This window comes from Dermacentor andersoni, chromosome 8 (genome assembly GCF_023375885.2).
Source record: "Dermacentor andersoni chromosome 8, qqDerAnde1_hic_scaffold, whole genome shotgun sequence".
Taxonomy (NCBI): domain Eukaryota; kingdom Metazoa; phylum Arthropoda; class Arachnida; order Ixodida; family Ixodidae; genus Dermacentor; species Dermacentor andersoni.
Genome location: NC_092821.1, coordinates 67,832,119 through 67,848,593, shown reverse-complemented (window position 1 = coordinate 67,848,593; position 16,475 = coordinate 67,832,119). Strand labels below are relative to the sequence as shown.

General features: G+C 45.3%; 1 protein-coding gene across 1 annotated transcript; it reads left to right on the top strand.

The window, feature by feature from the left end:
• Positions 1-4,312: 4,312 nt before the first annotated feature.
• Positions 4,313-16,436, top strand: LOC126538886 (uncharacterized). The gene is made up of 3 exons (XM_050185604.3): positions 4,313-4,618; positions 13,880-14,041; positions 16,252-16,436. Exons 1-3 carry the CDS (start codon positions 4,476-4,478, stop codon positions 16,310-16,312), a joined length of 366 nt encoding a protein of 121 aa, XP_050041561.1. The 5' UTR covers positions 4,313-4,475; the 3' UTR covers positions 16,313-16,436.
• Positions 16,437-16,475: the final 39 nt, after the last annotated feature.

The window sequence follows — 16,475 nt, the reverse complement described above, 5'->3', positions numbered from 1 at the left end:
TTAGTGCCAACACCTGTAAAGTCGGCGCTGTGAGGCATGTGGATTTTTTTACGGACTTTGCACCGTGTGCGTCTTGCAGTGTAAAATGTTGACATTGTAGTGTGTTTCACTGCCTGCTGTAAAAAGTAACGGCTCGTGCACAGTGACTTGTATTTTTATTCTAACATTCTTCTTTAATTTACTACGCTTACTGCTACTTCATTTGCACTTAAGTTTTACAATGAGATAGGATTTCACGGTCCACATCATTCAACAAAATACTTCGCTTTATTGCTTGCCCAGTTCATTGGGGGAAAAGATTGAAGACCATCGTACACACATACAACGACATAACCAGTGCATATCTAAATGCCAGAAGGATATACCCACCGCCGAGTCCCAAATTGAACAGGAAGCAGGCCGTCGCCTGGAGACAACTCCAGACGAACACCTTCCCTAATCCATTCCGTATGACACGTATCTTCCCAGATAAGCATCAGGACGACACGTGCAAATTGTGCCAGGAAGGACCAGCAACACTCAAACACATGCTGTGGGAGTGCAATGTAGTTATAGGAAGGATGGCAGTTGCTCCGGAAACCCTGTCGTCAAGGTGGGCCGCTGCTCTGCACAGCTCAGACTTCGGAATCCAGACATGGGCAGTCCAGCAAGCCCGTGAGGCGGCGTTGAGGCAGGGCCTTGACGTTCCCCCGCGGGAGACCTGAGCCCGGGTCACGTTAAACCTTGCCGGACGTACAAGAAAGTTGTATCCATCCACACATCCATCCATCGTACACACATAAGCGAGCTGCCAGTTCCGTCCGGTTTTGCCGGCCTGGATAGTGGGGTGCAACAGGGGTAACATCGCAACCTGAGCTCTTTCATGTCTGTCCTATATCAATAACGCGAAACTGTCTTGTAATCTTGTCAAAGCGGGAAGACAAAATGAAATATTTGCGCCAATGCAAGCCTGCAAAGTTGTCCAATCCGACCTGCCATCTACACTGTTTTCTTTAGTTGCCAACACTTGAAACTAGTCCATGTCCATGCAGCAGCTTGCTCGTGTCAATGCGGTGGTGGTTTCCATTTTTTTTATTTTCTTTATTTTTTCAAGGTGAACCAGGCAAGAAAACAATGCCATGAGTTCTGTTGAACAATGTGGCCCACAAAGCGCAGTTTCTTTGTGAAATTATATAAATTTCATAATTTCCTCATGTCATCACATCACTGTCTTGCTCTCTGCCGTCCTCAACTGCGCTTTCCCTTCCTTGGCACCCATTCTGTAAATCTAGTGATCACCGGTTATCCACTCTATTCATTAAATGGTCTGCCCAACTTTTTTCTTGGTCTTAAAATATAAAGTTCTTATAATCATCTTAATCTGAACTAAAGATATGGAGGACACTTAAGCTTCGTCTTTAAGAGTGGAACGTTGCAGCATTCAAAGATCCCCGACTGCTTCTCAAGCTTTCTGGCAACTGCAGCATATGTAAATGTTATGTTTACCAGGAAGTGCTGGTGGCGAACACTATGCACGAAGGCGGGCTTTCTGGTAGACATGCGGCCTCTTGCATAGGCCGCGATGCGGCGAAGTCGAGCACCATCTGGAGGTGTTGCAAGAAAGCGTGTGCACTGCCACGCGCAAGTGGCAGACACCGTGGCCGGTCTATGAATGGTAGAAACTCTGGAAAAGGGGCTTCTTTTCGTGTAACAGAATTATGTTTTCCCATATTGTCAAATTACAATGCAACACTATCTTGTCTGTAGGTTGTGCGTAAATCATCCTGTACGATTTTTCTACTTACTTTAGCTTGAGAAATTCAATTCAGTAACTTCCTTGCGCCACATGAAGGGCTGGGTATGGATGGTTAGAAAATATTTTCGCCGGAACGATGTCTGACGTTGGACGTGAGATGCCGGCTCTTCTGCGACACGGGGCTCTTAACACTCTCGCATTAAAATATTGGCTGCCCCGTTTGCTCTCATCAACACCACTGTTATCCTGTCTTCTAATGTTATGCAACATAGTTATAAAAAAACTGCAACTAAGCCAGAAGAATGCAAGCATTTTTTTTACTTGAAAGTCTTGCAGTAAGCAAGGAGAAAGTGTAGCGAAGCAAGGACTGCAGCATGCACTGCATTCTCACCTGTGCTGAGCACTTCTTATAACTAAATTTAAGTAGCGCCATTCATTGTCGACTTCTTCCACCTCTTCTGAATGTTTCATTGATGGCTGCAATCATGTGGCAGCAGCATCATGTTGAATGTCCACAGGCTTGTATTCACTGATTAGTGTCTACGTAGGTCAGATCAATGCAGTGACACCATCTCGTCGAAAGTTAAGCCTACTCATTCAACAGGACAAGTAAAACATCTGATACAAAAATACCGTCATTGTATCCAATATTTGATATAAGTGTATATTTGTTGCACAAGTGATGTACAAGCATATTCAATTTACTTTGTTGCACAGTTGAGCCTCTTGTACAGATATGCGGATAGAAGACGTGCATAATTAATTGTAGGTTACAATGAAATAAGTACAAAATCTCGTTGGTCATGCTTTGCTTCAGTGGAGTAGTCTCCCGCTATAATGAAAGCAAAAGTGCGCGATTGGATACTGTCGGTTATAACAATTTTTTAAAGTTATCTCAAAATGTGTATTCTGGTAGCAATAATGTAAAATACAGTGACCGACCAATGTTTAGTACGTCTCGTTTTTCAGACATTTGGCACCGCCACATGACCCTGTCCTCACTAACGACGACTGAAATTTCGAGCGTCGCTGTGGTGCCGCTGGATTTTTTGTACATGATCCGCGCTCGCGGTGCCGCAAACATAGCGGCCGTGAACGAATTTGCCGCCACGTCGACATGGCACCAAACCGACGAAGCGGAGATGGAATTAGGCCTAGCGGTGAAAGATATCATAGACGGACTGCCTGCGGCACGTGACAAAACGCTTCACGGGAAGCTCGCCGTCAAAGTGTTTGTACCTGAAAACCTCATCGGCGATCGAGCGTGAGATCACGCGCATAGACTAGACAGACGGCAGCAGTAGCAGAGTTCGGCCCTGGGTGCGGCCGAAAATCGCCTGCGGAAATATGAGTTGCCGTGTCCGAAAATCGGTCGGTGGCTACTCGGCTAGATCAATTTCAAATAACATCCAAGATGGGCATGTGCGTTTTCGCAAGCGGCCGGGTGGTTGGTGGACCGCAGTGGCCAAACCAACGCATGGCGCAGAACGCGATGTAAGCTAGTTGTTCCCATGCGCACGTGGACGGACCACCAAAATCCTTTCTGGCTTGCTCGTCTCGATGACTTTCTCCATATTTTTTTTTTCTCGCTTACGTTTGCGCTTTCACGCAAGCGGAGGTTGTGCGGAAGAGTATCACGTTTGTGCTTCTTTCGCAAGGTATGAGCCCGAATCGCGATTTTCTTTCTTTTTTGCCAATATCAGCGTGTATGCTTATAACAAGTATCGGTTGTAAGAAAGGTATTTTCGTATGTGATATGCAACTTCGTCATAACGAAATTCCACTCAATCCATTTGTCTCGATTCGAAAAGGGGCTAGCGGAAATAGGGGGAGCGACATGGGGAAAAGGGGCAGGATTAGATGAGATGCACATGTGCGCGTGCTCAATTCCCACTATACCCCAGCCCCTCTTCCCTCCGTTAAAACAGCAACAATGTAATCCACTTATAGCGAAATGCGCAATGCAACTAACCCGTTTGCGCCATCAGGAAAGCTGCGAGGCACCGGTAGCGAGAACAGCTATAGGTTTTCAGCCTAGATATGTTAGTCGGTCTTTTAACGGAATACGAAGTTTCTGTGATTCCTTCAGCAGCGCGCTACTGGCCCACCTATATGTATCGTAAGTGATATCGTTAGGAGACACTATGAGTCTCTTCGCACGTGGTTCTAGCATCCATGTAGCGACTCGCGTTTTAATGCAATCTTGCAAAAACACCCGTGTACCATGCATTGGGGGCACGTTAAAGATCTCCTGGCGGTCAGAATTAATCCGGAGTTCACCACTACGGCGCGCCTCATAATCAAATTGTGGTTTTTGCTCGTAATACCCCAGAATTCAAACTTGTGCAACGACATATAGCAGTGGCGGGAAGCTCAAAAGTATGTTTACAAGTTGCTAGGATAAAGACGCTAGTCACTGGGCGTCAGATTTCGGCTATGCTCATTATCTACAAGATCTAGCGCTGATAAAAAATATAGTTCAGCAATTGCCCTCGTAACGGCGCACTGTCCGCCTTCAAATATCGCGCCGCCAGCAGCGGCGCTAGCAGTCACCATCGTCAGTACGATCGTTCCAGCCCAATCCAACTGCACGGTGAATCCAGCCGCAGCCGTCCCCTCGCACGCATCGCAAACGCCAGCGCGGTTCTTGCCTGTCAGCCTCCATTGCTTTTTGTTCCCGCGCCCGGGAACTTATCTTTCGTGACTTCGACCCCCGCACGGCCTAAAACTGTACGCCAACATGATGGCCCAGTCGTACCAGGTTACGCCTGGTGTCCTCAAAACAGTCATACAGCCGGGCATAGGGCCTCGACCAAACGTCGGCGACAGCATCACCGTCCACTGCACCGGCCTGCTAACGAATCCGCCCAGGAAATTCTGGAGGTATGTCTGCCGTCCGCGTAGCCTGCGGCCTCATTTTCAAGTTGAGCCGAACGCTCGACCCTAGTACTTTCGATATGCGGCGACGCAGATCTGAATGAGGAAACATCGCAGTCTTCACGGCCTTTGGTTACGTAGAGCTTGTTATGAGAGAAAAAAAAAAAAGAGGAGGGGGGTGGCAGCGGGGGAGTGAACTCTTGCGAGGCCGGCGAGGCGTCAAACGAGGCCTCGCGCTTGCCTCGCCGTAGCGGCTTTGCTGAGCTCGTTAACCGCAGCCGTTCTTCAGGCACGCTTAGCTTGGTATAACGGCGGCCATTCGCGCTAATCTGCGCAATCGTCTGTCTAGTGCCATAGGAGTTTGCCGTGTGAGCGATATAAACCCTTCGATCTAGTGCGCGCGAATTGCATTGTCATTCGAAGTTCGCTCAGAGGAAATGACCTTGTTTCCTTGTTTTTCCTCGAGACCGCCGTTATCGTCGGCGTACGTTTGCTTGTAACAGTTCTAATTTCTCGATGCAACAATTATATCGGCTCATTTTGCGTCGCTTGCGTTTAAAAGTGCTACCGGCGCGGTTCGACGAAACAGGCCTAGGCGGTGTCAAAACGCGGAGTCATATTCGGTAGTACAAACTCGGGCGTTATTGGCGAAGTGATTAGTTTTAAACAACCCCAGTGTGGTGAGGTGTGAATTGTGCCGCAAATGCGCTTCACAATCGTAGTGCTGTTTTCTCTGCTTCGCGTGCCGTTGCACGAGGTCGCCGGTTCTGGTTACCGGCTGCGACGGCCACATTCCAGCGGGGCCGGATTGCGAAAAACGCTCGCGTGCTGACGCTTCGGTGCACTTAAGGAACCCCGTACGTGGTCAGAATTTACCCGAACGTAGCTCTCTACTACGGTGCCTATTGGCACTCCGTTTGTAGCCTTATTTGGGACGTCAAGCGCTACTCAATCTATTTGTTCATATATTTTAACTAGCATGCCTCGTCGCCGACTTAAAACATCGGTTTGTTTTCTTGCGTTGCCTACAGACCTTTATCTCCGGACACTTCTCTAGTTGCAGAACACGCCACTGAGGCTGAAATGCTAGTGGAAGGTCACACTCGGTGCTAGCCTTTGTCTTCTACTGTTTCTCTTAAAGTTGTGACCAATACACCTTACTCCCTCTTAGCATTCAGTAACATATTAAACTTTTCTATGAGTTATTTGTTAGGCTTGATGGGATGTGGACAAAGGGCTTCAGTTAACGAAGTAAGCAAAAATATTAGTAAGGAAGGCAAGCAAGGAATGCATAGTCCAATTCAACCATGTCAGTTTATGAAGTCGCAATGAAGTCAAACCAACTAGTCGGCCTTTCAATCTTACTGTATGAAAATACTAGTAGCACTTTTTTCTGCATAATTTAAGTTTGTAAGCAACTCTTGTAATCCGTCGTGTATATTAAGTACAGTAGCTTTCTTCGGCATGTACTAAAAATTGTTTGCCTTATCTAGCTTCCCCAATGTCAATACTAGTTGCAGTGGGAATAAAGTTGAAAAAAAAAATTGTGCACACCTGGAAATTCACGAGGAAATCAGTCTTATCTGAAGTTTATTGGAAACAAAACAGAAAGAAAATGGCTTGTCCAGTTGTCGCAGTCATTTTCCAAAAGAGATGTGCTAGAGAGGCGTAAAATTCATGGCATGAATTCAGCACAGGGCACCAAAGTGCAGCGAGATAAGTGTGGTCAGCGGAAAGGAGTAAACAAAAGTGCTGTTTGTACTGCTTTTTGTTAACCACACACCCATACTTTCGTGCTTTGCACGCTGCATTCCTGCCATGAACTTCGACCAGCTCATGCAAACTCGCCGTCCTAAAGGCTTGCAATTCCTGTGCTGGCTCCTTGTTAAATCAAGTTGAGGCTGTTTGCTTGGGACTTTTTACTCTCCATCCCAACCTACTGGCTGAGGTGTACTGATTAGGTCGAGGTTATGGGTTTGATCCTGGCTCTGGCAGCGAAAATGCAAAATAAGAAAAGAAAATGCTTGTGTACTTTGATTTAGGTGCACATTAAAGAACTCCCAGCTGGTTCAAATCAATCCAAGGTCCCCCGCTACGACGGGCCCTATAATCGAATCGTGATTTCAGAACAAGAAACTCCAGACTTAAATACCATTTTAACCTGTTTAGTTTTAAGAAGCATAACACAAACAGGCCCACACCTGTGAAAATACCTTAATACCTGTGACACTGTATTAACTTTTCTCATTTTCTCTGCTAATCCTGCAACATTTTTCGGCCGAATGGAAAATTATTGTTGATGCCTTTGATGTTTCAAAATAGGGCGCAATAACATGGAACATGTTGCATCTCTGCACCTAAATTTACCGCCAAATGAGCAGTTGCACTTTTTTGTGGCCACAGTGCACCATTTGCACTGCTGACTAGAACATAGTATGCCGTATACTGGAAGCAAAAAATAATCCATCAATTGACATAGCCTCTTGTGGAGTTCTAGTATTCCGTTGCAATCAGTGTAAGCAAGAAATTACTGCGAAGTATGAAAAGCACTATAGTTGACAACGTATCTTTATGAAGTGCAAGGTAGCCTGAAATGGTGATAATTTGCCCGTGTAGGTGTTCATACAGTCATGCTAACAGATTTGGTTAGTTGCGTGCAGGTGTAATTTTTCATCAGCGAAATTGTCATGCAAGTATTTACCCCTCTTGCAGTCCACTGATTTCAGTATGTTAAAGGTAGATCGAATGCAATAGGTGGCGCCATGGTGCCGTGATGAGTCTGACAATTGTGTGAATATTTTTGCCTAACTGTAAAGGTGTGTCTAATCTGTGTTGCCAGTGTTTTCAGGTGTGCCAAAGTTCGGGGCAGCCAGTTCCAAATTTTTGTGGTATAACTTTGTTGACCTGTGCACTTACGCTAACACTCCTGCAAATTCGCAGCTTTGACTGCACACTTTGTTGCATCGTGTGGCATGGTCCGGCTTGTCGTGTTCAAGCTTTCTTCACAAGACTATACATTCCTCAAGCAGACTTCAGCTTAGGCATCGTTACATTGCAGATGGCAGTGTTGCAAGCTGACCTTATGGCGTAGACCTAATGTGATGAAAACTTTGTGTTAGTGATAGTCTTTTCTTATGGGATATAGGACAGGCATTGGTGTCACTGTGAAGTGCGGAAAGCTGTTATGCCACAACACATGATCAGGTGGGCCAGAAATTTGGAAGACTAAGGCCTTTGGCTCCTTAATTACTGCCGTCATTTCTGATGCCATTGCCACACATGTATTTTTCATTAAACAGCATGATGGCAATGTCTGCTGTCAATGTGGCAAGTTAGTTTCCGGCGAGGTTTCCACACAAAATGAGAACGCTGCTTATTGGTTGAAAGTGCCAGCAATATAGTTACAACGTATTGATATGCCTATTTAAAGCAGTTGTGTCATTGAGCGTACATGTCAAATTTCGTAAAATCAAGCTGGAGCTGGTAAAGTAAAATGGCACCTTCAGTATTGCTATGAAAACTTGGAACCAGAAGCACTGATACTTCTGATGTGTGGTAATATTTCAGCAGTCAGTTGCCTTCATAACAAAGTTGCCGGGATCTGGAATATCTTTATGCAGACCACTTCATTATAAATGTCGTCTTCCCGAGAGCAAAATCGTAAAATTAGACACGCCGAAACAAATCGCTTCATTCAAACAATGCTGAGCTATTTTCATCAGATTTTTTTGTGTATGTGTGCATATTTCGGAGTAGTTAAATACTGCTGACTGGTATTGCTAAGGGTGACAATGTGCTCCCGATACCCCTGATTTGAGCAGCTGTGAGCTGAAAGGAGTTGAATGCTCATAACCTCTCAAATCGCCATCACTCTTTTATTTTCCACTGCCAAATCCTCACCACTGTCCTCGGAGTATGCTTGCATGTTTCCACCACAGTTACAAAAAAAAAGGTGTGTGTAGGCGCTGTAGTGTTTCCTCCCACTTAAGGACCAAAATATGACCAGGGTAGCGTAGGTTACTATGCCAAATAGGCAAATGCATTTGCAGGTGCAACCGACAAAATTTCCAACATTTTATTTGGCCCTTGTCTTCATCCATACTAAGCCATTTAAACAAATTCTTTAATTACGCTTTACTACTTTTGGTGTAACATTTCCAAAGGGGTCTAATATAGGGCCCTTCAAGCTTGAATGCAAAGAACAGGCAGAGATGGCAAACCACAGGACATGTTGCATTGGCATATCGTAATGTGGCTGCACCCAAAGTACAGGAACGTGCTTCCAGAGCTTCTGGGCACACTTCTTTTTGTTCCTAGGCAGTAACAAAATTTTAAATGTATTCTGCTGCGCCTTTTTGCGGTGCATGTCCAAAGTGGAAGTTCCAGCTGTTGGTGGCATGGGGAAATTTTTTTCACTGTGGAAGGAATATCACTTACAGCTCCTCGACTGGCCACTGTTACCATGTGTCTGGTGCCAAACATTTGAAGCCCACTAAATTTCGGCTAGCACTGCTCACACCGGAGTGTATGTTTCCAGGTTGCGCAAGTATGTATTGCTGTTGGCCCTCGTTTGGGCTTGCATGAAATTGCCTTCAATGTGTAGTTGCCTGTGAGTTGCCCGTCAATGGCCTTCCTGTTTTCTTTTCCTTTCTTTTCCCCCTTTTTTCCTTTCTTCAGAGGGTTTTTTGAAGGTTATAGGGGCCCGTTCCCTGTGACGGCTGTGAAATATTGCTAATGCTCGGTGGTGTTTTGGGAGCGGGTAAGTATCGTTGCCCTGCATGGCCTTGGACTGCTTGTTTAGCTTCGGCCCTCCATAGAATGTGTTCAGTTTTTGATGACGCTGGTTCTGCCGTCCTGGGCTGTAGTACGTGCACATTTTACTTCTGTACGGTGTGAGGCATATTTGTAATGCTCAGTATGTGTGCATGCTTAGGTCCATGACATTGTATTGATTTTTAATGAAGAAAATGCCCTCATTAAGAGCTTGTGAAGACTCCAGTGTAGCTCAGGGGCTATAGCTCGTGCGTTCGATCCTCTGGTGTGAGTTTCAGGTTGGGCAAAATATAATTGTGCACAAATGTAATAAAAATTTATCCGGGGTCACTCACTACAATATCTTTCTCAGCCCAGGTGTTTGTTCCGGACTTCAGTAAAACATTAAGCGATTGTGACACTTCTCTGAAATTGTCTATAGGGGGTCGGAAGCACTAAACAGATGGCTTAGCCTTGCTTGCTGCTAACGACACTTGCAGTGCTGTTTCCTTCACATCGTTACTGCCGGAGTGCATGTGTTTGACAATCAATGGCTTTATAACGTTTTATAAAAGTATAGGGGCCATGGTACTTATGTTTAATAGCAGTCGTGTTCAACCAGAAAAAAAATGGGGTTGACGATGTACTCCATCTCGGTAAATCTGTGCAGCAGAGCGTAGCATGGGGCTTGCAAGAGTGGGCTAGTTAAGCATCGCTACTGGGGTTACGAGGCACGACGAACACTCGCAGCGATGGCGCATGGCGCTCGTCCTGTCTACCTCGTCTGTGTGTTCATTTGTGGCCCTCTTCTAGTACCGAGGGCTCGTGTCAGCCAGCCGGTAACTATAGCCAGCTGCATGTTCCAGAGAATGGAGGAGGAGGGCTTGCCCATTGTGCACTACTTCTGAAGCTTCCATTCTGTTCACGTCACACAGAGTGCAGTGAGCGTTGGACAATGGATGACCCCTTCTCCTGGTTCTTTTTGGTTGGCTGGCACAACCCGTAGGTTTCGCTAAACGGCAGAGTTGGCGAGATGTGTAGATCTCGTGTGTACAGGGAAGCTCTTGGAAATGAGACTCGAGAGGTGGGCAGGAAAAAAGATGCTTGGTTTCTGTGCAAAACTGAGGGGGGTAATTGGCAAGATGTAGACTGCTGGATGCATATCGAAGCACTGTTAGATTTGAAGACTCGGCGCAAGTTCTTTTCTAGAACATACACCCAAGTTATTGCATGAAAGAAAATTCAGAAGGTGGGTAGAAGACGGTAAGGCAAGGTTAGTATAACTATTTATTTTGTCATTTATCACCTCTCTAAGTATTTTAATAAAGTGTTGTCACTCTTAGTGCACCTGTGAATGTAAAGGTTAGATGTAGCATTTTGTTGCTACTTAGCAAAAAAAAAAAAAAACAAGGAACATTGTCATCCAGGGATATGAGTGAAAGAACGAGAAAAAGTATTCCCCTGTATTGCAAGAATCTGCGGCCATGTTTCTGTGCTTTCAATTGCTGTACTACGTGGCCACCGAAGTTGTGATTTCAAGCATAGCTGTCAGACTGAAGTTCTCTAAGTTACGCATACAGTAGTACACAGCCTTTTCTTTTGCATGATGCATGAACAGCTTACTCTTTTTGTTCCTCTCTTTTCACGTTTTTCAGATTAACAGGCATTTGCACATTTCTCATATTTTAAATCTAATCGTAAAAGTGAATGTGTGCTGTTCAAGACCCTCCGGCTTGCATTTGCATGTTTACTGTCTACACACTATTGCCTTGTTAGTTGAATAATGTAGGCATCCTCTTCCAATGCTATAGCGAAGGTAATACCAGTCTCTTGAGTTAATGGACGTTACTATGCACCCTGCTTGCACTATATAACCAGTGTGCCACCACGAACATAAAAAGGTGAGCGGAATGCCGTCTGATTGACTGGGCTTCGAGAGCAGTTAGTAATGTGCAAGTCGTCGCCTATCGTTCTGAGCCGAGCCTGATAATTCTTTGCGAGGGTCCGCCTCTGAAAATTCACATTAAGACTTTTGAACGCAGCCTTTCTTGAGCAAGATGTTTTGTTGTCATTGGGAGTTTTTCATACCTCCCACCACCTCTCAACACAATGTGTTGGCAGCAGACTGGGAAGGCCATTGTGGAATCATTGCCTGTATAATTGTGTGCACTTCGACACAGTGCAATGTTTTAACTCATCATGGGGAATAAAACTTCAAAAAGAAAAGTTTATCGGCAACGTTTTGCTTTTGATGTGTTGCCTTATTCATGTACTGTTGAGCACACTTTCTGGTGATCTATTTAGAGGGACAAGCATGCCTCGGCAATTTGTTGGCTGTGAAGTCTATTATCAGACTGGAGGCAATGATGGTTTTCCTCCTGTTCATGTCACCTAGCTATAGGCAATCGTATGTAGCTTCCCTGATGCCATTAAGGGAGGACGTGGATTGTGATATTTCCTGTTTTATGGCCAAACATGGTGAAAATCTACTGGTTTAGTTTTTCATGTTTATTTCAAATATGCAGCAATTATTCTTGTTGGTCAACTAGCTCAGGAGATAAAGCTACCACTGTATTGTTTTCTGGAGACTGTAGAAAAAGTCCTAAGCATAAAGATGATAAATTGGATATGGGGATACACCAGAAAACGCAATCTATGCAGTGCTGGAATCTGCTTTCAAATCAGTCATTCTACAGTTTGTACCACGACTATGGAGAGGAAAAAAATCTAATATTTAAAGTGTATTGGCAGAAAATGAACAATGTGCTTCTAGCATTGATGCACTGATCGGACTTTGTTAGAAGAAAGGAATTGTAGTTTCAGCAGCTGTTTTAGATCACGACATATATCACTCCAGTAAACTAGTGAAGGGACCAAAAACGTTTCGAGAAAAAGTGCCATTTCAATGCAACTTTGGCTAAGATTCAACTAGTGTATGTAACATAAAATTGTAGCTAAAATAGTGTAAAATTAGGTTTATGTATACAAGAGTAGCTGTAGATTCTAAAAAAATACAATTTCAACAAATTCACTTTTACAAAGCTTTTTATTTTTTTGTCTCAGCAGCTCTGAGCCGTATTGCATCCCTAGGTAGCTTGGCTTCTGCAAGCATCTTGCAAGAGGCACATTATTGCATTAATCTGACATCCCATGTTCAATATTCTGGTTCTGTCACAGAATGAGAATTGTGTAATCAAGTGTCCATCTCTAGTCCACTGCAATTATTCGGAAATTAAAGAAATTGTAAATAGTGTTGAAGCTTGTGAGAATGAAATTGTGCCCACCATAAAAATTGTATTATATCCAATTAAATGCTCATTTGGTGAGACATCTTGAATTTGCTACGTTATGTCCAACAGTTCCTTATATTGAGCTTTGTTCAACTGTAGAAAATTTTAAATTTTCTGTAGTTCTGCAATGCCACCTTGTTGTATCGCCTAAATTCTCTGAAATATATATATATTTACCTGAAGTGTTCCTTCGGTGCTTTGTATTCACATGGACACGTATCTGTGCTTGGGCAGTGATGCAACAGACAAAAGATGCAGCAAACACAAGACATTCCTCTTTTCTTTTGTCTGTTTTATCGCACTACCCTAGCGTAGCTATGAATCCGCACCAACTTGCCAATCTTTTTGTCCTTCAGGTGCAAGTGCTGTTTGCAGGGGTAATTTTAATGTGCATGCACCTTGCATTGTCGCCCGTTGGCTGGTTAGCTGCAATGGAGTTTCTGCCTTTGTTGTAGCACGGGCTTTAAAAAAAGTTTAAATGTATTCTGCAATATTAAAAAATGACAGTAGTAGAATGTAACATCGTACAAGGGACCCAATGGAGCATACATGGATATTGAGCAAGCTACAATGCATTAAGTAGCAGTGGTGCCTCTGTATCTAAATCTGCCAGATAGGCCTCATAAGTTTCATTTCTCGTTCTCTAATTGGTTTTGCCCAGCCCATTGGCATTCTCAAGGCATAGATTGGTGATAGTTCGTTCAGGATGAATTGGGTCAATGGCTAATGTATGCCTGTCGGGAGGTTGAGGTGGCAGCTTGCAGTACCTGCAAAAAATCCAGGGGTGTTTGTTCAGAACTGGACGAGTAACGACCCCTGTTGCTGCGTGCTAGTGATGCCACGCATTTTTTGTTACTCTCAACCATGTAAAGCCAACAGACAATGAAGCAAAGGAATATATGAAAGGAAGCAGGAGAGGAAAACTGATCTTAGTGGAATAATATTTCTATATACTTCTATACATTCCTATATAATGTACATTTCAATTAAAAGCACGGTTAATTTCCCCTATGCCTTCCCTGGCTTCATTGTATGACGGCCTTACATGGTTGCGAATAAGTCTGCCCCCTCAGCTCCCCCTCTATGCTGAAAGTAGTCTTTCTATGTAGCCCAATACTTCATTGCCGCTGGCTTTTGTAATGTTCAGCCTGTGCTGCCACCTAGGCAAGTTAGTGTATTCTTGCACCCCTTGAAGCGTTCTCTTGCTTCCTTTTTTGGCGCACAGCACACGTGACCCTGGGCAGCAACCCTTCTCATTCCGTGTGGGCGTTGGCGAGGTGATCCGCGGCTGGGACGAAGGCTGCCTGTCGATGCAGAAGCACGAGCTGTCGCGCCTCACCATCTGCGGCCTCAAGGCATACGGCGCACAGGGATTTCCAGCATGGGGATATCCTTTTTGTTGCTGTGTAGGCAATGGAGCCCCTTCCTTGAATGTTCCCCCTCTGTCTCATTTAACGAGCTTGTCTAGAACAGACACAAGCTCTCCTAGGCAGACTGCTAGGTTTTAGTTGGTGACATAAATTTCACCCATATCTTTTATTGCGAAAGCAATATTGCTCACACTTTCGGCCCATCGGTGGTCGTGGCGCCTCCTTACACAGCTGCGTGTCACGTGACCGTGTGACGTCACGCCAGACCGAGAGACGGGGCCCCAGCTCGCGGCATCGATGGTGAAGGCGAAGCCTTGCGCGCTGCTGCTGCGGTGCTACCGAGGGAGGGCACTCGCTGGTGTGACATCGCGTTGGGAGAATAAATGGGGCTACAGCTCGGCTCCTCGCAGTGGTCGGCGCGCTGCCTTGCGCTATGTCGGATGATGTATAGCCATAAGTTTAACAAAGGGCAACTATGTCCAAGGCGCAGCCAAGGGTATTGCTTTCGCACTCTTACAGGCTTAACCAAGATAAGCCTTCAGCCAATTTTTTGGAGCAAGCCACGACGCCGTAAATGCAGTACCGTAATTATTTTAATACAGGCAGGAACATGTTTCTTTCTAAACGAGAAGTGTAGTCAAGTTGAGGGTTGACTTTAATTCAAGGATGCAGTTTGGCCACTACCTAGTTTTCACCACGTGGCCACATCGTTATAGGCGCTATAGAGCATAGCCTCGAAGGTCTGTTTGTTTGTCAACAATTTAAGTTTGCACCCTCTGGGGACATATCTTTTCCCCAAGCTACAGTTGTCTGTCTTGCATTCCTTTCTTTAGTAGTGTGTACACAGCACTCCCAGGTTGCGAACAGGGTGCTGTAGGGGTTGGAGGACGGACTTCGGGATGAAAAACAAACTTGGGAGGGTTTATTTTACATTATTTACAGTGAGACGTCAATGAACAGTCGTACAGTCATTACGGGCCGGCAGCAACTCGGACGCTGCGGCCCGCGGCAAGAAGTTTGAGAGAGGTCAATCGGGGAATGCTCTGGTCTCTCTGTAGAAGTCTTCTTTTAAACCCTTCGAAGACCAAGTCGCGTCATGTTCGGCCAATGGGAGAGCCCGCTCTGTGCGGTGATGTCACACCCGGCAGCTCCCCGCGGTCTTGCCTTGCTGTGGCGCAATGCTCTCTTCAAAGGCGGCCGGTGAGGCGCTGCCAGGCCTTCCCGGTACATCACAGCCGTCTTGTTGTCACGGTGCATTACAGTCGGAAGGTTGTCACGGCGCATTACAGCCGTCTTGCTTCGGGACCCAATTTACCTGCAACAATGCCGGGCTATCCCTTCGCTTTTTAGCAGAGTCAAGCATTGAATAGCCCCACCGGCGGCGTACGAAGTGGGGGCCTTCAACTTGTTTGCACGTGCCCTCCTCTGGAATGTGGCATCCGTGTTTCTTCGCTCCTCACTTAGCAGTGACGCGATTCGATGTGGTCTGGGGAACTCGAAGTAGCCTCAGGAAACTGCCCCATATCTAACAGTGCACAGTATCAGTGCGACATAGCATTCTCAACGGGAAAGTAGTGAGTGTAAAGTATTCAAGAAATTAAATGCAAGCAAGACAAGACCAATATTGTTTGGGTAGTGGATGCACCCCAAGAGGTGTGGCCTAACATTTTTTTTCTAGTTTAGCGGCGCTGATTTAGTTGTAGTCAAGTTCCCTAGTTCGATCCCCAGACTAGGACAAAAATTTCAAATGGAGAGCTCTCTCTGAGAAACAGACTTCCTTTGTTGCAACATGCCACTTTGTGGCAGATGCCAATATTCCGTTTTATTAAAATCTGTTCAACTTGTGAATTTCTGCAGAATGGATTTGCCATATTCGGTGTCCATGTGCTTCATGGTGCTGCCTAATTTGCCCTCACTCTGTCGCCTAGCCTCTTGGTTAAATCGCACGGCAGAGTGAGCACCACAGAAACACATCGGTCCCGGGCATGATTCTTGGACTGGGATTAATTTTTCAACTGTGAAGCTTTCTGAGCAGCCAGTATGGTTGTCCTTTGTAATGTCTTGCTGATGTCGGGTGAATTACCGTTTTCCCTTTCTATTAAAATTTGTGTGTGCTATTGCAATCGACAGTGCATTGACTCGGGCAATTAAAGTCATTTCGATGGGTGCAGTGCTTGCCCCAGTGTGCATGTCCAGATGTGTTTGTCCTTAACCCATTTCCCTCCACGATCCCACCAAATGCAGACCTGCAGTTTGAGATCCAGATTTTGGCCATCAACGGGATGTGAGCAAGCCAGCTGAGATCATGGGACAGTTGTTGTTTCCACCTGTCTGTACGTTTCACCATGGGATTCTGTAAGCGCCGGCCCCTGTTTGTGGTATGCATTAAACTTGCTGAGAAACTGTGTACAATGGTGGCTATTGTCTGGAAAGAGGATAGTGCCCGATTGT

Excerpts from the sequence above, each read along its gene's own strand:
- LOC126538886 (XM_050185604.3), top strand. The coding sequence starts at position 4,476 with ATGATGGCCCAGTCGTACCAGGTTACGCCTGGTGTCCTCAAAACAGTC. Across the intron at positions 4,619-13,879 it reads CCGCCCAGGAAATTCTGGAG|CACACGTGACCCTGGGCAGC; the intron begins GTATGTCTGCCG and ends TTTGGCGCACAG. Across the intron at positions 14,042-16,251 it reads CAGGGATTTCCAGCATGGGG|GATCCCACCAAATGCAGACC; the intron begins ATATCCTTTTTG and ends ATTTCCCTCCAC.